Source organism: Mytilus galloprovincialis, chromosome 1 (genome assembly GCF_965363235.1).
Source record: "Mytilus galloprovincialis chromosome 1, xbMytGall1.hap1.1, whole genome shotgun sequence".
NCBI lineage: Eukaryota > Metazoa > Mollusca > Bivalvia > Mytilida > Mytilidae > Mytilus > Mytilus galloprovincialis.
Window position 1 is genome coordinate 39,240,481 of NC_134838.1, and position 26,796 is coordinate 39,267,276.

At 32.9% G+C, this 26,796-nt stretch overlaps 2 protein-coding genes across 2 annotated transcripts in view; both read right to left on the bottom strand.

Moving 5' to 3' along the window:
* The window catches only part of LOC143073759 (SLIT-ROBO Rho GTPase-activating protein 3-like), a 62,147-nt gene extending 59,610 nt beyond the window's left edge, over window positions 1-2,537 (bottom strand). The window contains exon 1 of the mRNA XM_076249530.1: window positions 2,305-2,537. Within this exon, the coding sequence (XP_076105645.1) occupies window positions 2,305-2,374 (70 nt within the window). The 5' untranslated portion in view covers window positions 2,375-2,537. The remainder of the gene's footprint in view (window positions 1-2,304) is intronic.
* A 5,539-nt stretch (window positions 2,538-8,076) lies between these two features.
* Window positions 8,077-15,222, bottom strand: LOC143073817 (uncharacterized). The gene is made up of 6 exons (XM_076249566.1): window positions 15,113-15,222; window positions 13,698-13,820; window positions 11,681-13,364; window positions 10,915-11,089; window positions 10,176-10,305; window positions 8,077-9,774 (listed from the first exon to the last, which is right to left on the bottom strand). Exons 2-6 carry the CDS (start codon window positions 13,786-13,788, stop codon window positions 9,413-9,415), a joined length of 2,442 nt encoding a protein of 813 aa, XP_076105681.1. The 5' UTR covers window positions 13,789-13,820; window positions 15,113-15,222; the 3' UTR covers window positions 8,077-9,412.
* Between the last annotated feature and the right edge of the window lie 11,574 nt (window positions 15,223-26,796).

A 26,796-nucleotide genomic window follows, 5' to 3' on the forward strand; every position in this document is an offset into this window, starting at 1 on the left:
TTAGTATAGTATATGCGAATAATAAGCAATGGGTATACTTGTACTTTTGTGGGACTATCTACGAATATGATAGAATAAATTAATAGAAATACCAACAAACAGGTCTTCACACTGAGATATACAAATTACTCTATGATTTGTCGGTTTTTTTCATGGTGTACATATCAAGTGTAATTTCACTAAAAACATTAGATCGAATATTGGTATTATCATCCATATCTTCAGTCCCATTTAGCTCACCAGGCCCTTAATACCCGAAGTGAGTTTCTCATCACTTGGCGACCGTCGCCGTAAACTTTACAAAAAATCTTCTCCGCTGAAACTACATGACCAAATTTATCAAAACTTGGCCACAATCACTCATAGTTTGAAAAGATGATTTCAAGCGCCTGCCAACCAAGACGACAGACATGTCGAGAAATAGAACATAGGGGTAAAATCCAAGTTTTGTCCATTTTTTTAAAAACCTATATGAATAGAGAAATCATAGTCAGTCTCGCATTTGAGCTCTATAACAATTATTCACATACGTCAAAACTGTCAGACGACTTCTTATACGGGAGTTGCTGCCTTTAATTAAATGACAATTTTTACCCTTTCTTTTTTTTTGTCATTTTTGCCTATTATCTTGAAACCAATAATGGATAAGGAGAAACTTTAACCTGCAGTAGTGGTCAGCAAAATAAGTTCTACACATAATAAGATGGAAAATGGAAATGGAGAAAGTGTCAAAGAGACAACAACCCGACCAGAGAGCAGACAACAGCCGTAGGCCACCAATGGGTCATCAATGCAGCGAGAAACTCCCGCCCGGAGGCGTGAATGTCTTACATGGTCGACTCTTTATTAGAGTAATTGTCCTTTGATGACGATTTTACATTTTTTTGCTTTAAAAAAATGCCCAACCTTAACAGTTATAACAGATACCAGTAGATAGAAACTTAAATAAGCAAATTTAATCAACAAGACAAAATCTACCATTAGGATGGATGCAGGAAATCGTCCGACGACTTCTTATTGGAGCTCACTATTGTCATTTAATGAAGGTTGTTACCATGTTTTGCCTAAATGTTAAAATTAAAATAGATCAATAGACACTTTAAATCTCAAAAATTATGTATCAGCAAGACAAGAAAGACTAATAGGTCACGCCAATAACTCTTTATATGATGATTGGCCTTAAACAAGGATATATTTACCCTCATTTGAGTTTTAAGCAAAAAACTAAAGAAGATAGAGAGAATTTAACAGAATAAATTATTGCCATCCAAGATCAACAAAACACAGATTATAATCATTAATTCTATTCTCGTCTAAAATGTTGGAGAGTGTCCTTTGTACCATCATATTACGGGGTTTTTGTTTATTCGCCATGAATGATAACTTGAACATACAGAAAAGACGCGATAGGCCCTACGTATCTCGGACGATTCGAAAACGAAAAATATTTGGCTAAGATAACTAAAATATAACAACTATAGATGCAGTTCATATCTAATGCATAGGTGACTCGTTCTTAAACTAGTTTTAATATGTAATACAAGAAATGTATTCTTTTGGTAAGTCTTTTTCTTGTAACAGATAAATTACATGTTTTAAGATTTAAAAAAACCAACATATTGCAAAGTCATGTAACTGGCAAACAACAGACACAGACTCACACGTTTTTTCACAGATAGAAGATTAATATTAATAACATATTTTCCATGCAAATATTTTTATTCAAATGAAACAATTTCAGCATTAATTCGACTAAAACAGTTTAATATCGATTTAATTACATGGATTTTCTATTGTCTTCGTTTCATCTGGCCTATGCACTTTATTCCTGTTTTAGTCAGTCTCTCTTTCTGCTTGAACGGTCAAACACTTTCCATCGATTAGATGCAAGTATGAATAAATGAAACGGAAATCTATCACGGGTCAATTTCGGTTGAAAAAAATGAACTCTGAGTCATATCGATTGAAGATGACCATAGAATAAATCCAGTTGATTTAAGGGAGGATCATAAGCTCAATTCATAGACATTTTTACATTCACATATATATGTTATACATATTTAAGGTTTACTAGTATAAGCAATGCATAATGTATTTTTCTTTTTCTCAAAATCTCGTATCCGCAACTGTGTAATCGACAGTTCATACACCAACAGAACAGGGCAATAGTAATGCTAACCGAATTATATATAGACTGTCTAACCTACATACAAATAAATTCGAATTCCGTAGATCAATAGCATGAATATAGAACAGCACAATGACAATTTGATATCTCTAAAGAAAATGTAAAGACTTTCTTACCTTTGCAGTTTAATTCAAATTCATGATCGATTTCTCTCTCCCTCTCTCTGTCTTTTTTATCCACTTTCATGTTATTGGTCAAATATAAACACAATTAATGTCCATGTCAAATATGTACCATAGTCAAAACATGATCATAAACCCACGTTATTGTATACCGAAAGGTGTATTATAGATATGTATTTCCCCCATAAGGACACATCTGCTGTTTATAATCGTACAAGCGATAAATATACTATTTCGGCCTATAAGGAAGTTACCAAATAATAATGTCCCGATTATCAAGTTACAGGAACGAGTTTGAGGTATAAATTTGAAATGTAGACGACATTTTTCCTTCCATCCTCTTAACGGTCAGGATATCTACATGTATATAACTCATGACAGAAACGTATGTACAAAGCAACCTCAAATTAAGGTTAAGGGAAAGTAAGTTCATTGAAAATAAAGTTAGAATAAGCCCCGGTGATAATAGAAAAAAGGATTGTATTTAAAAAAGAAATATTTCAGAGCTTAAGTAACTATTTATTTTTAAGCATGACACATAACTAAGCAGAATTGGATAGCATATATACATATAGCTTTTAAATCCCTTATTTTACCTTGTTTTCAATAACTGACTTTATAGACAATCAAAGGAAGTGTTATTCTGTCTCAATATACTTTCATAAAGAGATTATACAATTTCTAGGAAAACGATTTGTGGGTTGGTATTGTATTTAAAATACAAGGCTAGTGATTAATCATTCCATGTATGCACCAAATATAGCTATTGCTATTATATCTTAGAAACAGACGAAACCAGAAAAAAACGTTGGTCTATTGACCATAAAATGAGGTCAAGGATATATGTATGATACCTGCCAGACAGATAAGTATACCTTATAATAATTCCATAAACTAAATATAGTTTACCTAGTATTTGAATAAACAGACCAAAACACACAAAAAAGAATCATAACGTTGATTAATGAACCATAAACATGATGTCAAAGAGACAAAAGATTTCGAAGACTGACATCATGTACACCTAACAATTATTTTATACATCACACTATATTTCAGTGAACTGCAGTGATCCAATGGGGTCCAGGGGTTAAAATAAAGTTGAAACCTCCCCTTTTCTTGATGATTAAGGCATTTGAATGCTGACATATATTTGGAACCCCTATCCTTTTTTTCTGGGTTGGAACACTTTTAATAACAGAGGGATTCGACCATGACCTGCTGCGTACAGTGTGTGACTGAGGTCTGAGAAATGGACATAATCACGTAACTCTAACCTCGATTACTAATAATGAGGTCGAGGTCATGTCAACCATGTCTGATTGACATGCATACCTTGCGACAAAGCTATTTACCAAATATAGTTATCATACCACACATAAGTGTGAAATTCACATGACATTTTTTTTTAAAGCAGACGATAAATCATGAAAATGAAGTCAATGCCAATGGATATATGACTGAAAGACAGAAACGTCGTAACATAAGGCATCTGAATGCAAGGTACGAAACATCCAGGTCTTCGTCCTTCTGAAATATATTTTTTATATAAATAGTTTTTGTCGCCGCCGACGACGCTACTGGATTCTGATTCTGTGAAATTTGTCGCAGGCAGAAAAAAAAACTTAATCACAGACAGAAACTCAAGGTTGGCATTGCTGACGAAGCTGGAATTCAAGTATGTCGCAGGCTTAACACATATAAATACTGCTCTCTAAGTCCAGAACAAACAACTTTTTATATGCTGTGGAAAATTTATACTAGTATAAGATTTAAAAACATTTAGAATTCGAATTTTCGACGACAACTTGGAGTGGAGAAAATTATATACATTCAAACGAATGAGTTCGTAACCTATGGGCTTCATATTGGTCCATTTATTTATTTCTCACGATAAAAAGGTCGAAATTTGAACATGATATTGCAAACAATTTCCATTTACAAAAATCGGGTTACTTATATGTGAACATAGCATCTATATAGAATAAACTATTCTTATGACAATTCAAAACTAGTACGTTTGAACTATGTCACCAGAAATTGAAGTTGTAAATGAATTTTTTATAAATCTAAAGGAAAAATGCTACATAATCACACATAAATATATATATAAAAAAAGATATAATTTCCTGTACAGACATAATCAAGATATATATCTATTAAAGATCTTTAACTGACCCTATGTTAAAAGTCCCAACAGTAAATTATTTATTGACATGTTCACCCGGAGGAAAAAGGGAGGTGAACGGTTACTTTCCATACAATACACAGTCATGCATCTGGTACAATCAAGATACACCTTATCGTGAAAGAAAGATCATGATTCAAATGACTTGTTTTAAATATGGGCTTAATTCCCCCAGACGCTGAATCGGAGTTTAACTAACCATCAATTATATTTTTGTCAGACGGTACCAAAACAAATTCAGATATAAAATTGAGAATGGAAATAGGAAAGTGCCAAACGGACAACAACCCGACCATAGAAAAAAAAACAACAGCAGAAGGTCACCAACAGGTCTTCAATGTAGCGAGAAATTCCCGCACCCGGAGGCGTCCTTCGGCTGGCCCCTAAACAAATATATACTAGTTCAGTGATAATGAACGCCATACTAATTTCCAAATTGTACACAAGAAACTAAAATTAAAATAATACAAGACTAATAAAGGCCAGATGCTCCTGACTTTGGACAGGCGCAAAAATGCGGCGGGGTTAAACATGTTTGTGAGATCTCAACCCTCCCCCTATACCTCTAGCCAATGTAGAAAAGTAAACGCATAACAATACGCACATTAAAATTCAGTTCAAGAGAAGTCCGAGTCTGATGTCAGAAGATGTAACCAAAAAAAATAAACAAAATGACATATAATACATAAATAACAACAGACTTCTAGCAGTTAACTGACATGCCAGCTCCAGACTTCAATTAAATTGACTGAAAGATTATGATTTCATCATATGAACATCAGATATGTATACATAGTCATATCATAAAAATATTATATGGAATGATTTAATACTTCCATGGTCATAACAATATCACATGTTTCAAGTTGGAGATAAGCCATGTTAAACAAATTAAAGTGTTGCTCATCTTACTAGTCTATTACTAGTAGTCGTCCAATTACAGTCATGTGCATTATTTTATCACGAAACTTATTTATATTAATCATCTCAAAATCGTCGTACAAAGGTCCACATTGTCTAATCTCAAACAACATATTATAATTCAATTGCTCTGTCATGATCAGAGTATCATTTAAAAGAAGAAAAAGAAAGAAAAAAAAAACACGACAAAGAATATGATATACTTTTATTTAGTAAGAAGTAATCCACACACAAATTCAAACATCCCAATTATCGGTTTATACGGTCTACAATTTCAAAAAGCCCCGATCACAAATGAAGCCACACGTTACCAATGTCGCGAAAAGAAGCGATACACACTATATATATGACTATCTTACTCATGGCAGTGGTGCCCAAACCTCAATCTTCTTATTTCATTAAGAAGAAAACATCAGTCACGCGGATGCTGAACTGTTTCATCAAGTTCAGGTGCTGTACAAAGTATGGTAAACGGGGAAAAGGAAAATTCTATGTTCTAGTTCGAATGAGAAAAAAAATTTGATGATATTCTACAGCAATATCATGTTATCATATCCCTGGTCACATGATGGAAGTCCGACAAAACATATTCCTGGAAGATGTCGAGTTGGTGTCCGTTACGAATTTCCTAGATGTTGGTTCCAGTCTCGAATAGAAGCTGTGTTCATATCCAACGACCCAGTCTGATGGTCCGGATCCTTTATTTATGGATATGTATTTTGTTGTATACTGTGTCTAAGTATGTTTTATTATGTTTTGCTGCGTCTGTCAGAACTATGCATGGCATCATCAGATCGGGCTTTGTTTGGAAGTTCAACCTTGTTTGGTAATTCCTGGTATTATGAAAGTGTGTGCTTCGTACTTTTTACAGTTGATACAGATACTTTTGGTAATATAAATTCTATATCTGTGTATCGTATACATGAATGCATCTTGTACCTATGATTTGGTTAAAATCGTTATTTGAAAATTCTGATTTGTTCTTACGCCTATATGATGTCATTACCATCCTCTTTAGCATACTAACGTTGCTGTTGTCTTTCTAAATACATTTTGCACAAGGCATTTGTTGTTGTTGTTGTATATATTTGTTCTTCTTGTGTTAGGATATCTTTATATCTAGGCGTCTGTCTGCTATATCCACGTCACAATCGAAAATGCCAACCAATTCGTGATGATGACCGTAAAACGTATGTTATGTCTCGTTTCTTTAGGAGTTTATGCGATTCCTTCAGTTTCTGTTCGTCTTCTAATCGATTTATTATATTTGTACATCGTTAAAATACTGTTGTCTAAATTTTGAGAAATGGATATAAGTTAAAAGCAATTGTCCATTACAAGTATTATTGTTTATTGTAGATAAACTCATCATAGATACCAGGACAAAATGTTGAATATATAGCCCAGACGCGCGTAGATGTTGTAAAATCCATGGTTAACATACCGTAATGCTCTACGCAAATACAAACGACTGTTATATTATGAATTGTGCATGCGTTTTTTTGTTCTGAATGTTCACGCGTGTGTTTGTATTTCTGTCACGTAGTATTTTAGCGATATGTTTTTTTAACATTGTCATAAAGCGGGAGGTTTGGCATGGCATTAAACCAGGATCAACCAACCATTGTTTCTTAACATATCCTGTACCAAGTCAAGAATATGGCACTTTTTATCAAATATTTCGTTTAATATGTGTGTTGATTTTTTGTCTTTGCTGCACTTCGTTGTTCCTGTTGTTCCTTAGTTTTCCTCTTATAGTTTTAAATGTGTTTCCCTTGTTTTGGTTTGTAACTTGGATTTGTATTTTCTCAATTGATTATGACTTTTGAACTACGGTATACTACTGTTGCCTTTATTTAACAAACAAATTAGTAAGGGTTCCGCAGAACCCATTGTCTCGCCTACTTTTGCTGATAATCACACACTCAACAAAAATGATGAAAAAAACACTAAAAATATTCCTCTCGATACTATCTTTTAATTGTTAGAAGCTTCTACCAAGTTTGGTAAAAATCCAGGATAGTTTAAAAATCTTAAAAATGTTTTTAAAACTTTAACTGCAGACTGTATGTAATGTTAACTGGAAGAAAAACTAAGTCCATTTATAAGTAAAATACAGAAAAATTGGAATTTTATTTTTACAAAATTTACTTCTGGAGACTATCTTATGATCATAAACAAGCTTCTGTCCAGGTTTGGTAGAAATCCAGGATAGTTCAAGAAAGTTATTAAAATTTCAAAAACTTTAACCACAGAGTTAATATTTGTGGACGCCGCCGACGACACCGACGACGACGACGCAGACGCAGACGGAATCAAGGATCGCTATGTCTCGCTTTTTCGACTAAAGTCGAAGGCTCGACAAAAATCGAAGGCTCGACAAAAATCACTTGCAACATTTAGAAATTGCATAAGAATAGCGATAATAGTGATGTTTCTTTAAAAATACTTGAAGACGTGATAGCGCATCGCAGAAAAACCCAATTAGCAACAGAAAAAATAATCGCTGGCGCTGTGACATATAGACATACAATAAAAAAAAAGTTCTTATTCATTCATGTTTTGTTTACAAAAGTCAATATATCTTTAACGAACACGAAGTTGGTGATTTTGGGAATACTACAACTGTTTGAAAATAATATAACGTTACGTCGTCAATGTTTGAAGTCTTTGTTTTATTATATAATAAATAAATGCAAATTTGATAACAATAACAATATAAAAACACTTCAATAGTGGTTATTATCACAAATTAAAATAAAATCTGGTTAGCAGTCAACAAAAACACATTCACGTTTCAACTCCACCAGTTTTTCAATATAAAACATTTGTACGATGATTTCTTTACCATGTATAAAAAGTAAAATAACAAATACACCGAACTTCAAGGGAAATTCAAAATGGAAAGTCCGTTAACTAAGCATAATCTGAAATCCAGTGAAGGAAGAAAGCTAGGTCATTATATACTTATAGAAGAATTCTTTTTACCTCGTATATATACTCATCTAGCTTAAATCATATAGCTTGGTGTAAGGATTAATACATCGCAAAAAAAAACTCAATTTGACGACCGTTTTGATGAGAATTTGATGAGACTGTGACTGTCGTACAAAGTGAGAGGTTTAGCGTTATAAAACCAGGTTTACTCCACCATTTTCTACATTTGAAAATGCTGTACTAAGTCAGGAGTATTACATTTGTTATCCATTCGTTTTTGATGTGTTTCGTCATCTGATTTTGCCATGTGATTAGGGACTTTCCGATTTGATTTTCCTTTGAGTTCAGTATTTTTATGATTTGACTTTAGTATAAGAGAGAGATAATGTTGCTTTATATTTATGGTTCATTATGTCAAATCATAATATAAAAACTGTTTGTTTACACACCTTCATCACATGTACTTCATTTGTCCCCTCAACTTCGTTGATTCATAATATCAAGGATTTACCAAAGTCTGGTATTACTTTGTTGCTTATTCGTGTTTGGATGGTAAACTTTATTTTTTCCAAAAATGATTCACACCAAGAAGTAAATCAAAGACAAACAAAACTAAGTAACTCCTATACCGACACACTTAAATGTCTATGAAATGCTCTGATTTTACTTAATGATTCATAACGAAACTGCTTTGATTTTCCTTGATGATTCTTAAAACTGCTATCTTCGTTGTAGCAACCTTTGGGAAATACAAAGAATTAAATGAACTAGTTCTAATCGTCTTCGAGAATATGACAATTATCAATGAAAAAAAATATCCTTTAAGGTTGTTGTACATCAGATTCTTTTCCAAAAATATGTATGGATATAATTTTGTTATAAAATAAATCTAATCTGGAAACCACGAATGTATTTGAAAGACATTATGAACATTAACTCCTTTTCAATCACAGTAAACCTAAATTGTACTCCAATATTCCTCAAACAGGATTGTCATTCATTTGTTTTGAAGTTGCATACACATACTAACAGCGAGTTGTTAGTAATAAGACTAATTTATTTCTTCTGTCTGCGTTTTTCTCTAAAATGATTTGATGGAGTAACAACATCTAACCCAACACCATGAGCAAACAACATAGAGTCTGTAAAGACGTGTTTTGTTTTTGGTGTAACGACAGGTTCACCAGGTTTCCAGGTGTCAGGTCGCGGTACACAGAGTACATGCAAGATGGCAATCGCAAAAGCAAGTCCGATATTCTGTACCAACTCGTCTGATTTGGCATCAATCTCGAGTCGGCCATTTTGAAAGTCAATTGTACAGGATTCAATTGTTATTTTGCATTGATTCTCCTCGTATCGTAGCATCAGTGTTTTGATAATTCCACTGCTGCATTTATATAACTTAAAGCGAAGAGTTCCTGAAAAGACAAACAGAAATAAAATATTACGTACCGAACAAGACCAAACAATTTAAGTTTTAAAATGATCACAATCTTTTTAAAATAGGCGAAATCAGAGAACTTTCAATTATAGATTGAAAGTTATCAATGCACTGCATCTTATATTTTATTCTTATTAACAATGAAAAGCTTTTCCCTGTAATTTACGTGAACAAAACATCGTGTCATTTACTCAGTATATTATCATAATGGTCCTTTGTTTCTAATTTACAAAAGTTCATCAAAATGGCGTTTTAAATAAACTCACTCGATATATTATCATATGTTAGTGAAAGACCTCAACGCTTTTGGAATCATACATGATTGAATAGGCCATATTTTAAAATTTTCTAAAGAGCTACTATCAAAATGCTAAATACCTGGTTGGTCATCTGTAACAAACCAAGAACCAACAACTATTGCCCAATCCCCATCATTGTCCTGAATGAGCACGCCTCTTTCTTTGTACCTTGGATCAAGTGTTAGACAAGGCTTTGCACCATTAAACACCTAGAATAAAACCTTAATGATAAATTCTTATGCAAAATAAATATAAATAAATAATATATTAGTATACTAGTAAATGAAATGAGAATAGAAATGATGAGTTTACTTGCATATAAACATATGTAAATTGTATGCGTACAAAAATCAACAATAGGTACTATGTTTTGTAGAATTTAACACACCTTATATATATTTTGAAGTCTGTGCAAAAAGTTAAAATACCGAACTCCAAGGAAATTTCAAATCGGATAGTCCTTAATCAAAAGCTCGAATACACCGAACGAATGGAATCTTTATAGCAGAACGTATAGTTAACGGAACATGATATTTTTTTCTATTCTTCTTAAGAATCTCGTGGTAGGAATCAGCCTTTTTTCAATAAAGGCACAAGCCAGCCATACGAAGGCTGTATTTGGTTCCAATGGGAATACATTTAGTTTGTACAGAATGGAAGACCCTAGCTATGGATTCGTTAGAATCATGCGATTAGGCAGTATTAAAACAGGCGTTGTTTATTGAGTGTCACCAAATGAAATCACACAAAGACATTCATTATAATGACACCCACAAAGAAATAGCGAAGGAGAAAGATATTTAAGGAATTGGACATACCATAGATGGCAAGGGCAGTTGTTGAGAATCTACAAGTCTGATAGTAACAATTGGTTTGACTATTTCATCCTGGAGAATCTCTTCACCATGATAGATCTGAACAGCTGATACAGTATGCAATGGCGAATGCATTACACGACATGTAAAACTAAGACCATTCTTGTCGTCCCTCATTCTACAAGAAACACAAGCATATTTATGTATTTTAATAAAACATATTAATAAATGTTTGAAATCTGAAAACTTATTTTCATTTCTGTATTGCCTATCAGGGTATCCGTACCGTTACTTACAGTTACATTAAAGATGTATCAATAATACTTGAAGTACTATAACAAAAAAGGAGATATTCGTAGTAGTAAAGATCGAAAATCGCCCCAATCGCCCCATATATATGTCTTAATGAAAAACTGCCAGTATTTCGTGGCTGAGCTTAATGATACAGGGGTTTATGGTGTATGATTGTTTGGAAGAAAACTTGCAAGAATAATACTTTGGCTTACTACAATGAACTAGAAATTCTTCCAACCCTACAAACCATTTTACTTTGTAGATAAGATGGATGAGACAAAAATTACCAAAAACATCATGACATATTTAAAGAAAGAACAACAGGTGTGCCGGTACATTATACCTTTTCAGCCTTGAAAGGATCCCCCATTAAATTTCTATTTTCAAAATCATTGAATTATTTTCCAAATCCAAGCCAGCACAAATTTAAAAAAAAACAGAGTAAACTTCTGAGTGAAACTTTTGGCCAACTTACTTTTGATCAGCAAAGTAGCAAACACGGCAGTTTTCCTGTGGGTCATATATCGTATATTCAGGAATTTTTATTTGTGATAAATCTTTTGGATAGATCATTGTCTCGAATTCCTCTGAAACCAAAACAAAATGGCACAAGTCACTTCTATCCTCTATTCTTCCACTAAGATACAACATGTAGTGTCCACCAGATGAATCCTCGTAACTAATTGTTTCTTGGAACATTTTTTGAGTCGAACTAACCCAGTCTCCAATCCCATTTAATTCTAGTTGAGCTTCAAGGAAAGATTCCTGCGATTTTTCACTCATAAAGTCATCGCAACTGCTAAAACCTGACGAACCAGATATACTTTCATCTGATTTATCCGATTTCTTTGACCTTGCACTTGCCATCATTTGGGAACGTATACTTCCCTCTGGATCATTCATGATCAGTTCATCCTTTTCGGCAATAGTGTTCATAACAGCTATTTCAGATCTTGTACTGTATCCACTTTCTGAGGCTGTTTCAAAGTCTTCCTTTCTAAATTTGGCTAGTCGAATAACTAACGGGTTGTGTTGCGTAACTGGGTCATATTCAAAGGGTCTTGCCTCACCAGCGATACATTCTAAATTCGGTCCCTGTAGCGACATCAAAAGTTTACGTCCATTGTCATATGCTCTTTTTTGGTCATCCTTGAAATCCATAAAGACATCTACCTGATACTGTTTCACTGGGGTCCCATCTTTTCCTTTTTCTAGTGCCATAAAATCAAAAGTTACTATGACTGGTTTTTGTTGAACTTCGGAAGGTACTGAAACTGATGCTTGCTTATATCTGCCACGTGATGTCTCACCTCTGTACATCGCACCAGGATACTGATAATTTTCACCATACAATTCATGCCATAGTTTCCCGGTTATTTTATATGAAATAGACAGTTTTGATCCATCTGATCTATCTGTGGTATTGTCATCATGAGGCAGTAGTTTACCAAGAACTCTTTGTGTGTCTTCTTTGTATTTGATAGGATGCAGTTGATGTGTATGCCATATCAAATCAATGTCATAGCAAGGCACTAAGAACGTCTTTTCTGTACATTGTTTTAGATATAGAAACTTCTGGTACCTTTCAAATGCAAGTCGCATATATTTTTTGTCACGATAGTGTGGCAGGCTCACGTTGTGAAAGAATTTACCCTGTCGACAGGTTGCAGATTCAATGTTGTATCCTAGTCGCGAAGAATGTGTGCATAAGCTCTGATCTATATCGGGTCCATAGTTTTCAGCATATGCATCTGCATCAGGTATATCTACCAAAAATGGTTCCTTTGGATACCTCTTTTCCCAAAGCTCTTGTGATTTGTGCATTCGCATTTCTCGTTCGTCCATTCTAAATACCTTATGATCAATTATTTTTCCAAACATTCGTTCACAGTCGGCAATATATGCCTTTGGTGCTAACATATGACAGTGCCATATCCATTCTATATCCAACGGGGCTGCCAACAAGTCATTCTGTGATGCTACAAGTGGAAGCCAAAACTCTTCATATCGTTTGATGCCTCGCCTTTTAAAAGGTCCACAATACAAGCATGGATATTCATTGACTATTTCCAGTAATTCTAGGTGTCCAAATGCAGCTTCGGTAAGATTCACATCAAAGTTAATCGATGTAGCCTCTCTTGCCGCCTCCTTGGGATGTCCTAAAACAACACAATGATTGTATGCAGCTATTGATAAAAAATATTCTGAATACATGCTCGGTCTTAATTATATATCTTTGTTTGGGTATAATATATGAATCTATTGGTTTTATATCGTTATTGAAAACTTTGTAAACGTTGCCATTCGAAATGATGTCACAATACAAGGCCCAGTGTTTTAATCTTCGCACATATAGATGTTTTACGCTACAAAAGAGGGCAAGAATCTTTACAACTGTCATATCGTTATTTTCAAAAGTATCCGATTTCAAAGTCAAATTCTTATCTGATTTATGTGTATATTTTTAATTTATATTACGAGTAACTACATACTTTTCCTGCCCTCTTTAAATCTTGGTACATCGTCTTCTGTCACTGGTTCTGTTTCCATTTTGGTGTCACCAAGGTCAACAGAGACCGACATTAGTTAATATCTTGTTACCATGCCATTTGCGTCTAAATATAAAATATAGAAAATATGAATATCTTGACTACGTATTCTGAAGATTTCAAATCTGATTTAATCTTAAGTGATGTACTGATCTTTTTTGATTATCAATACCGATCTATTGACATGATACGTCGATTTGATAATAATCAGCAATTTGATTATAATTATCTCAGCGTTGATTCATGTATTTGTAATATACAGAAATCCCACAGTGTATTTTTTACGGTATTTTAATTTAATAGAACAATTCTAATATAAAGAAATATGAATTATTTAGAATGTCAGTAGTAAAGGTATTATGAATCATGCCAACCTATATAAAAGAGGGCCAACTGTTTTATTTCAGTGATTTATCTTTAATTGACATATATGTTTATTAAACAATGATTTCAATACAAAGCTGTTAAATTCCGTCCTCAAAAGGACAAACACAAACAGTATAAGTCACGGTGTTGAATATTTAAAATTGTATTATATAATGTTGAGTAACCAGTCTGAGCTAGCCAATATCATTTAAAATGTTAATGTCAATCCAATGATAATTGAAATGATTGAATTTGTTTAAATTAGGTATAAACAAGTTAATATATGAAAACAACAGAAACGGTAATAATGAAAACAATTATCAAAAATATTGCAATGTATAAAAAAACAAAACTAAAATTTACCAGTTGTAAATAATTTTAATTGTATATTTTTGCGAACGTTTTAAATGTAATTTGTAAATAGCCAAGATAAGATCGACTTTCTGTGTTGCCCGACACTGCGTAAAGTTTTCGCGCGGAACCAATAACATTTAGCTTTGAATCCTGTTGCTTACTTGGAAGAAAAAGAATAAAAAACACAAACATATAATAGAGAGACTTGTGTATTGGATTATCATCCTAGGCCTATTCATCCATAAAACATTGTGAAATATCCGGATGGAAATTATTATATCTAATGCGTATTTAATATATGCTTGATAACAATAATTATTTGCTTTCGATAATATACATAGTTATAGAAAGAACGAAATTTTAATTTAGACTATATACAAAAGAATACAAAATATAACATGTACTATTAATTTAACACGGAGATAACATTACATTGTAATGACATTGGTGTTTAACTCGACACATACAATACAAATAAACAGATACAAATTATAAACATACTATTAAATATATCAACTGAATTAATCTGTTTACTGACATCAATTACACTATAAGAAAATATAAGTACTTTCTTTTGTTGTTTACGTTATGTCATTTTAGTTTTGAAATATATAGATAGCTATGAAAATCATTCGTACCTGTATTATTGTAGTTTGTTTCGTAGAGTACTATTTTACCGGAAGTTTACATATCTCAGTTGCCAAACGATTTTAAAGGGAGCTAACGCTTATTCAAACTGGTATCTATCACATATAAACTTAATCTAACTTTAGCAAAGTCACTTGATTCTGTTGTTAGAAAGAGATATGAAGAAGAAGAAATATGTGCAGTAAGATTATAGAAAACCATATTTCTTACAAAATGCATAATAAGAAATAAAACAAAACAACATTTATCGAGTTTTACGGCTTTGATGTTAAGCATTTGTGAAATATATGACGTGAGAGTTCACGATTGTACCTATTTTGATAGTTTTCTCACTTACTATTGCTTATAAATAGATAAAGGCAACAGTATTATACCGGTGTTGAAATGTCATAAATCGATTGAGAGAAAACCAAATCTAGGGTAACAAACTAAAACTGAGGGAAACACATCAACTATATATAAGAGGAAAACAAAGGAACAACGAAACAATGAAGTGCAACAAAAACAAATGCCAACATACATAGAATAGAAACGAACTTTTTGATAACAACTGCAGAATTCCCGACTTGGTCTAGGACATTTTAAGATCAAACTGGTGGGTTGAATCTGGTTTTATAGCTAGCCAAACCTCCTGCTTATATGGCAATGTTAAATAATATCACTTCTTGACAGAAATACAGCACAAACACACAAAAGTGATCCAGACAATAGTTTACATTATAGGTTTATCTTATAGATGTATCATTATTTATCGTAAAGTTCCGTTAATTTAATTTTTTAAATCCACATTGAATCATATATAGAAAAATGGGTTTAAACCCACCAAAAACAATCCATGATTCTGTAATGAGGAGTGCCAAAATTCGATCCATACATAAATAACATCCTTAAAAATCGTATAATAGATGTTTTAATTTTTTAATTCAAATATTAAGAACAATTTGACATTAGTCCATGTATACTATTCATTTTTTTTTTAAAATGAATGCTTGTGACATATTTTATTAACACATTTTTAAAAGATGACTTTTTGTGGACGTCGCATGGTGACGTTTTCACATATTTTACGGTATCCAGTGAATACTTTATCTGTTGATATACACTGTAAAAGTTTTGTGCATAGCGACATATAATTAGCTATGTTGAAAGACGTGCATAAGGTCAAATCATACAAATACAAATTGTTTAGTCTCAAAAGCTTGATTTTGCTAAATAAAAATGTTGATAAACCAGGGGTATGTCAAAGAACATCTCGTCATTTTTCTAAAAAAAATCGGAAGGTACCAAACCTTGTTGATAAATAATCCTTATCAACTTCACAAATAATACACGATGGTCTTGAAGTATAGATTATGGGTACTGACGTTGTTTATCAACATTTTGAACATGACCTATTCCTGATTATGACTTTTTTGCTGAGTGCGAATTCGCATTGCTATAATTAAGACGTGTCACGTACGGTACTTGTTACCCAACATTCATGTACTTAGTATTTAGTCATGATGTTGTATTTGTAATTCGGATCGGGTAGTGTTAAATGTTTTATCGTTTGTAGTTGTAATTCTTCTCTGTTTTCTATTGGTATGTAAAAGTTAAAATAATTTATATAATCACCCAGTTCATTTCTATGATTGCAATAAATTATCTAATTACTAACACAATTCAATATTAATATTCTTGTAATTGTTATAAAATACATCAAATGAAATTGTTACAATCTTAATCTTGAACAGTATCATTTTTTTTAAGAAATTTACCTTTGATGTCAATTTTCTGGCGTCGACCCAGTCGTGTGAAAGACAGTTCGTGGTTCTGTTGTGCTGTTTTGTGTGCTAGCCTATGTTGTTTTACGTGTTTGTTTTATTCTGTAGTTAGCATGTCGAAAAGTACTATTGTATTGTTTATTTGTGTACTTATCTGTCCTGAATGTTCTTCCATTTATTTGAAGTGTATTCCTGCCATATAATGGTGTCATTTAAGTGTTATATTTAACATTGCCATAAAAGTGCGAGGTTTGGCTAGCCACAAAACCAGGTTCAACCCACCAATTTTTTCTTACAATATTCTGTACCACTTTAGAAAAATGGCTGTTGTTATCGCATAGTTCGTTGTGTGTTGCATTGGCGTTTATTTTTTGTTCACTTCAGTGTTTCTGCTGTTTCGTTGTTTTCATCTTATAGTTGAAGTGTTTTCCACTGTTTTAGTTTGTATAATCCTAATATTTTTTTTGGGTCTCAATCGATTTATGACTTTCGAACAGCGGTATACTACTAATCCACTACTGTTGCCTTTATTTATCATCTTAATAACGTGTTATGTTTTGTTAAGTCTGTTTTATTGATATAAACATTTGACATGGCTCGGTACTTGTACACCCCGTCATTTTACTATTGTTCTATGATTATTTTCGTACTCCATTTTTAGCTCACCTGGCCCGAATGTCCAAGTGAGCTTTTCTCATCACTTTGCGTCCGTCATCGTCTGTTAACTTTTACAAAAATCTTCTCCTCTGAAACTACTGGGTCAAATTTAACCAAACTTGACCACAATTATCATTGGGGTATCTAGTTTAAAAATGTGTGCGGTGACCCGGCCAACCAACTATGATGGCCGCCATGGCTACAAATAGAACATAGGGGTAAAATGTAGATTTTGGCTTATAATTCTGAAACCAAAGCATTTAGAGCAAATCTGTCATGGGGGTTAAATTGTTTATCAGGTCAAGATCTATCTGACCTGAAATTTTCAGATGAATCGGACAACCGGTTGTTGGGTTGCTGCCCCTGAATTGGTAATTTTAAGGAAATTTTGCCGTTTTTGGTTATTATCTTGAATATTATTATAGATAGAGATAAACTGTAAACAGCAATAATGTTCAACAAAGTAAGATCTACAAATAATTCACTTGACCAAAATGGTCATTTGACCCCTTAAGGTGGTATGGGAGTCTAAAATAAAAATGATAGAATTTGTTCATACTTTGCCAAAACGTAGTATCTATTGATATATGTTGAAATATATAATAAAAATGATAGGTCACCGCGCATTTTCTCAAGCTACAGGACGCGACAAAATGACACATTTTGTAAGGATTATACAGGAAAAAACACCATTTTGTGGTTAGAAACTAAACAAAATGATAGAATTGTTTAGTACTTAAGGAAAAGATAGCTTTCAGACAATGCTTTGAGAATTTCAAAAGAAAAGATAGGGTCACCGTGAGTTTTTTCCGGCTTAAATACAAAATAGGAAAATTCCATGTAGAATCCTTCAGAAAATGCACTATTTTAGAGTTACCTCCCCTTAAAATGGCAATTTAAAAAAAAATAAAACACAACAAAAATAATCACCATTTGCAAAAATATTAATATTTATAAGTTATATTATTACAAATTGGTTCTTTTAAATGAAAATTCATCTTAAATATCTGCATTCCTGCATCAAATTTTGCTAACTTGGTAGAAAATCTGGACCTTTGGTTCACTGTTTTTTACAATCCAAGATGGAGGAAGACAACCATACCACCTTAAGGAGTTATTGCCATTAATAGTCATTTTTTACCAATTTTTCGTATTTTTTTGTAATCTTTTACAAAAATCTTCTCCTCTGAAACTATAGAGTCAAATTTAACCAAACTAAGCCACAATCATTATTAGGGTATCTAGTTTAAAAATTGTGTGCGGTGACCCAGCAAACCAATCAAGATGGCCGCCATGGCTAAAAATAGAACATAGGGGTAAAATGTAGATTTTGGCTTATAACTCTGAAACCAAAGCATTTAGAGCAAATCTGACATGGGGTTTAATGTTTATCAAGTCAATATATACATGCCCTAAAATTTTCAGATGAATTGGACAACTAGTTGTTGGGTTGCTGCCCCCCCCCCCCCCCCCCAATTGGTAATTTTTAAATTTTTTTGTTTTTTTGTTTTTATCTTGAATACTATGATAGATAGAGATAAACTGTAAACAGCTATAATGTTCAGCACGGTAAGATCTAAAAATAAATCAACATGACCAAAATGGTCAGTTGACCCCTTAAGGAGTTATTGCCCTTTAGAGTCAATTTTTAACAATTTTCATTAATTTGGTAAATTTTTGTAAATTTTTACAAAATGTTTTCCTCTGTATCTAAATGGCCAAGTTTATTATAGATATAGAAAATTGTAAGTAGCAAATATGTTCAGTATAGTAAGGTCTACAAACACATCAACATCACCAATAATTCATGAATCCATCTGTGTCCTTTGTTTAATATGCACATAGACCAAGGTGAGCGACACAGGCTCTTTTAATAGAGCCTCTAGTTTTACGTTTTTATCTATTATGTCTGTTTGTTTTGTTCACACAATTTTGTCAATGTAATGGAATTTGAAGCAACTGTCATACAAGCGAGAGGTTTAGCCATCTTTAAAACCAGGTTTAATCCACTATTTTCTATATAAGAAAATGCTTGTACCAAGTCAGGAATATGACAGTTGTGCTCCATTCGTTTGATGTGTATAAGCTTTAGGTTTTACCGTTTGACTAGGGACTTTCCTTTTTAAATTTTCCTCGGAGTTCAGTATTTTTGTGATTTTACCTTTTACAAAACAAAGTATGTACAGCTGCAGTAAATAAGAATATATGAACAATATAAACTCAAATGGAACGTATGACCAGTTTTGTCGAGCCTGTGACTTTTGTAGAAAGCTGGACATAGGGATAGTGATTCGGCGGCGACGGCTGCGTTAGCTAACTTTTAAAAAGCTTTATACTTTAAAAAGTAAAAGACCTGGAACTTGCATACTTTGTATATAGATGAATTATTTTCTGTCTGTCACATGGCCATTGTCCTTGACCTCATTTTAATGGTTCAGTGACTACTTGAAAAAAAAATTAAGATTTTTAGTAATGTTAATTTCTCTCTTATTATGAGTAATAGGATAACTATATTCGGTATGTGCGTACCTTGCAAGGTCCTCATGTCTGTCAGACAGTTTTCACTTGACCTCGACCTCATTCCATGGATCAGTGAACAAGGTTAAGTTTTAGTGGTCAAGTCCATATCTCAAATATTATAACCAATAGGTCTAGTATATTTGGTGTATGGAAGGATTGCACGGTGTACATGTCCATCTGGCAGGTGTCATCTGACCTTGACCTCATTTTCATGGTTCAGTAGTTATAGTTACGTTTTTGTGTTTTGGTCTTTTTTCTTATACTGAATGCAATAAGTCTACTGTATTTAGTGTATGGAATGATGGCAAGGTGTCCATGCATGTTTAACTTGCAGGTGTCATCTGAACTTGACCTCATTTTTATGGTTCAGTGGTCAAAATTAAGTTTTTTCTTTTTTCTTCTTTTTTTTCTAATACAATATACAATCGGTCTTCTATCTTTGGTGTATGGAAATAAATTTTATGGTGTTTTTTTAAGAAGTTATTAAAAAAGTGAGGCTTCAACTCACCGTCAGGCAAAGTTCACCTCAAATTAATTTTGCATTTCATTTTTTAGTTCTTTTTGGTCAAAAAGCTCCACATGTATTCAAGAATTTTTACATCCTTGTTTTTCCGATGTTTTGTTGTGAGCTTAAAAGCCTTTTCTGGTAAAGATAAATTCAGAAAGAGTTAGACACTCGCCGAACAAAGAAACAGAAACAACACATGAATTGATATGTTTAAATCATGATTCCAGCTATAAATGGTTGACCCAAGGGTGAACAGGTGTTACAGATATATGGTCACCAATATATTTTAATACGAGATATGGGAAGGCACGATGTCTAGTAGTTTTAGAAGGAACTGGTGGTCAATTTCTGTAAACTTAAAACTATCCTCATATCTTGTGTTTTTGTTTTTAATTTATTTTTGTCTTGTAGCTGTTTTGTCAATCTGATTAAATTTCAATTTCATCTCTGCAACGCCTGCTCTTATATATAAGGATAACGTAATCAGATATCTTTATTTTATCTAGATTGCTGTTTTGTTTTCTCTTACCTTTTTTTTTAATTTTACGTGATGGTACCCACATTGCACATATTTTGCCAGTGTTCCCCTTCGTTTTTTAAACAAGAGTGTACACGCTGAAATGTCTCGCCTTCTTTATTTACCATTAATATTATGTAGATAGCCCTAAATATAAAGCTTTACCACAACTATCACATAAACTTAACATGATCTAGGAAAATGAGGTCAAAATCATATAAACCAACCCAGAAATACATGCACACCTTACAATCATTCAATACACTAAATAAAGTTAACCTATTGCTTATAGTTTTTAAGAAACCGATTTAACCCAGAAAACTACACATTGACCAACGAACCATGAAAATGAGATCAAGGTCAGATGAACCATGCCAGTCAGACATGAACAGCTTACAATCCTTCCAATCACCAAATATAGTTGACCTATTGCTAAAGGTTTAAGAAAAACAGAACGAAAACTTAACACTGAGCAATGAACCGGAATTTGAGGTCAATGTCAAATAAAACCTGCGAGACTGACATCATAAAATATTTCCATACACCAAATATAGCTGACCTATTACATATGGTATTTGAAAATACTCACAAACTTAACGTTGAACCCTGAACCATGAAAATGAGGTCAAGGTCAGATGACACCAGCCAGCTAGACATGTAGACCTTACAATATTTTCATACACTAAATATAGTAGACCTATTGCATACAGAATAAGAAAATACAGATGGAAACACAAAAAACTGTGATCACAGAGATATGTCTCACATTTTTGATATTTCAATAATAAGTGTTGAAATTTAAATAGCAACAGTTTAACATGTAAGTTTTGCAATTATTCAAAGTCAATGAACAATTACTGAAGGTACATGGCTCAACAATCTCCATGAAGATGAGATTTGCCAATGCTTAAACCAAGGCTGCATACCAAATACTATCGACTTTAATATCATCAGAAGTTCCCTTTACCTAAACACAAACTAATACATGTAAACTAATCACAATTTCAAAGTGAATAAACCATAACTGAGGGGGCAGGGTCAAATAATCTCCATGATAATGAGATGTGCCAATGCTAATACAACTGCATACAAAATATTATTGACCTAACACTTGTAGTTCAACCATAACCGACTTAATCACAAACTAATGCATGAAAACTAAGCAAAAGTTTCAAAGTGAAAAGAACATAACTGAGGGGGCAGGGGCCAAATAATATCCATGTCATTATGAGATGTGCCACTACTAATACAACTGCATATCAAATATCATTGATTTACTAGTACTAGTTGTTCGCCAGAAACTAGACCTAATCACAAACTAATACTTATCCTATAACTCATAAAAGAGGGACGAAAGATATCAAAGGGACAGTCAAACTTATAAATCTAAAACAAACTGACAACGCCATAATAAGAGAGAAATTAACATTACAAAAAACCTTAACTTTTTTTTCAAGTAGTCACTAACCATGAAAATGAGGTCAAGGACAATGAACATGTGACAGACGTAAACTTGGTAACATAAGGCATCTATAACAAAGTATGAAGCATCGAGGTCTTACACCTTCTAAAATATAAAGCTTTAAAAAAGTTAGCTAACAACGCCGCCAGATCACTATCCCTATGTTGAGCTTTCTGCAAGAAAAGTCTCAGGCTAGACAAAAACAAGAAGACCTCTGGCATTGAATATAAACAAACTGAAATGTTAAAATCAAATATAAATACATCAACAAAAGTTATAAATAACCTCTTTAGAAATTTCTCGTAATCAGAGACTATTCCTTTGGACTAGCAGAAAGGATCAACTGTAATACTCATAAAGAAAGGCAACATATAAATATCTGTTACAATTTAAGATGGATAACCCTTCTATCTGTAGTCACTATCCAGAAGTCTTTCGTAGATCACATTAGGCAGCATTGATATCTTGGCAATTGACAACAAATTAAGAGAACAAGCAGGCTTTAGAAAAGACAGAGTTTGTATATACCAAATATAAGCCCTACGAAATATTATAGAGCAATTAAGAGTGGTGTCATGATATAGATCTTCCATCGTCTCTTACATTCAAAGAAGAGACATTCTGTTTTTTTTCTCCATTGGAAAAAAAATTGTAGAAAAAAACGTGTTTAAACAGCAAGGTATAATCATGTCATTTTTTGTAAAAACAGTTTCCAGTGGAACTTCTTTAAGGCAGAACAAATTTATGTTAAAAGCTGAATACATCACTGTTTATCAATCTAAATATATTTAGGGCCTTTGGCAGCTTACACAGAAATCCTCTGAAAAGTACTAACAACTTACAGAATTCCTCTGACGACAACAACACTATAAAAACCAGGTGCTCCGCAGGGCGCAGCTTTATACGACCGCAGAGGTCGAACCCTGAACAGTTGGGGCAAGTATGGACAAAACATTCAAGCGTGATACAGCTCTGAATTTGGATTGTGATCAAATTTTTGACATTACATGGTTTTTTTTTTACACAAAACAAATGTCAAGATTTTACAAATCAATTAAAGATTTCTTCTTCAAACTTTTTAAATCTAAAATTAAATAGTTGACACAGCATAGGTTTCTGACACAGAATGAATGTGGTCTAATGAACTTAAAAGTTTTTTTTTGCCTTTGAGCAATTCACTATGCTGTTGAATATTAATCCTCTCAAAAAAATGTTTGAAGAAATTTTCTTTTTATTTATGAAATCTGAAATGAGAAAAATTTAAACCCCCCCCCCTTTTTTTTCACATCCCCGTTTCCCTTTTTACAAAACTGATATCAATTCAAATTTCTAATGGAGTTTGCAACAATAACTACTCTTTTAAATACATCATAAAATATTAAAATGTAAAATAAAGTGCTTGTTATCACTGAATGGTAAAGATTGGTTGGTAGTAAAAGTGAATATACATTGTTTATTGTATAAAACAATAAAAAAAAACTTCATCAGCAACATTTTATATTGGCAAATTTCCAATGAAGTTATTTACATAAAGTTATTGGCAAATAAAAATAGAAAATGACATCATAGTCATGTCTGGCAAATGTCCAACATACATGTACATTATCTAAAAACATTTTAGATAAGATAAGGAAACTAGAGGCTCTAAAGAGCCTGTGTCGCTCACCTTGGTCTATGTGAATATTAAACAATGGACACAGATGGATTCATGACGAAATTGTGTTTTGGTGATGGTGATGTGTTTGTAGATCTTACTTTACTAAACATTCTTGCTGCTTACAATTATCTCTATCTATAACAGTACTTTCTGTGGAAAATGTTATTGAAAATCTTCAAATTTTAAGAAAATTGTTAAAAATTGACTATGAAGGGCAATAACTCCTTAGTGGGTCAATTGACTATTTTGGTCATACTGACTTATTTTTAGTTCTTACTTTGCTGTACATTATTGCTGTTTACAGTTTATCTCTATCTATAATAATATTCAATATAATAACAAAAAAACAAAATTACCAATTCAGGGGCAGCAACCTAACAACCGATTATCCGATTCATCTGAAAATTCCAGGGCAGATAGATCATGACCTGATCAACAATTCTACTTCCTCTCAGATTTGCTCTAAATGCTTTGGTTTTTGAGTTATAAGCCAAAAACTGCATTTTACCCCCATGTTCTATTTTTAGCCATGGCGGCCATCTTGGTTTGTTGGCCAAGTTACCGGACACATTTTTTAAACTAGATACCCCAATGATGATTATGGCTAAGTTTGGTTAAATTTGGCCCAGTAGTTTCAGAGGACAAGATTTTTCTAAAAGATTACTAAGATTTACGAAAAATGGTTAAAAATTGACTATAAAGGGCAATAACTCCTAAAGTGGTCAACTGACCATTTTGGTCATGTTGACTTATTTGTAGATCTTACTTTGCTGAACATTATTGCTGTTTACAGTTTATCTCTATCTATAATAATATTCAAGATAATAACCAAAAACAGCAAAATTTCTTTAAAATTACCATTTCAGGGGCAGCAACCCAACAACGGAATGTCCGATTCATCTGAAAATTTCAGGGCAGATAGATCTTGACCTGATGAACAATTTTACCCCCATGTCAGATTTGCTCTAAATGCTTTGGTGTTTGAGTTATAAGCCAAAAACTGCATTTTACCCCTATGTTCTATTTTTAGCCATGGCGGCCATCTTGGTTGGTTGGGCGGGGCATCGGACACATTTTTTTAACTAGATACCCCAATGATGATTATGGCCAAGTTTGGTTAAATTTGGCCCAGTAGTTTCAGAGGAGAAGATTTTTCTAAAAGATTACTAAGATTTACGAAAAAATGGTTAAAAATTGACTATAAAGGGCAATAACTCCTAAAGTAGTCAACTGACCATTTTGGTCATGTTGACTTATTTGTAGATCTTACTTTGCTTAACATTATTGCTGTTTACAGTTTATCTCTATCTATAATAATATTCAAGATAATAACCAAAAACAGCAAAATTTCCTTAAAATTACCATTTTAGGGGCAGCAACCCAACAACGAAATATCTGATTCATCTGAAAATTTCAGGGCAGATAGATCTTGACCTGATGAACAATAATACCCCTGTCAGATTTGCTCTAAATGCTTTGGTTTTTGAGTTATAAGCCAAAAACTGCATTTTACCCCTATGTTCTATTTTTAGCCATGGCGGCCATCTTGGTTGGTTGGCCGGGTCACCGGACACATTTTTTAAACTAGATACCCCAATGATGATTGTGGCCAAGTTTGGTTAAATTTGGCCAAGTAGTTTCAGAGGAGGAGATTTTTGTAAAAGTTAACGCAGGACGACGACGACGGACGACGCCGGACGTCGGACGCCAAGTGATGAGAAAAGCTCACTTGGCCTTTCGGCCAGGTGAGCTAAAAAAAGCTTCCTCAGCAACATTTTATATTGGCAAATTTCCAATGAAGTTATTTACATAAAGTTATTGGCAAATAAAAATAGAAAATGACATCATAGTCATGTCTGGCAAATTTCCAACATATATTATCAACTACTATTCTATACAAAGAAAGATAACTCCAATTGAAAATTAATTGCTATTGTAAAATATTGTGCAATTAGATATTTCTTGCTATTGTGCAATACTGTGCAATTGAAAATTTCTTGCTATTGCACAATACTTGATATGGAATCCTGATTTGGACCAACTTGAAAACTGGGCCCATAATCAAAAATCAAAGTACATATTTAGATAAAGCATATCAAATAAGCCCAAGAATTAAATTTTTGTTAAAATCAAACTTAGTTTAATTTTGGACCCTTTGGACCTTAATGTAGACCAATTTGAAAACTGGACCAAAAATTAAGAATCTACATACACAGTTAGATTTGGCATATCAAAGAACCCATTTATTCAATTTTTGATGAAATCAAACAAAGTTTAATTTTGGACCAACTTGAAAATTAGGCCAATAATTAAAAATCTAAGTACATTTTTAATTCAGCATATCAAAGAACCCCAAGGATTCATTTTTTGTTAAAATGATTTTGGACTCTTTGGACCTTAATGTAGACCAATTTGAAAACGGGACCAAAAATTAAGAATCTACATACATAGTTAGATTCGGCATATCAAAGAACCCCAATTATTCATTTTTTGATGAAATCACACAAAGTTCAATTTTGGACCCTTTGGGCCCCTTATTCCTAAACTGTTAGGACCAAAACTCCCAAAATCAAACCCAACTTTCCTTTTA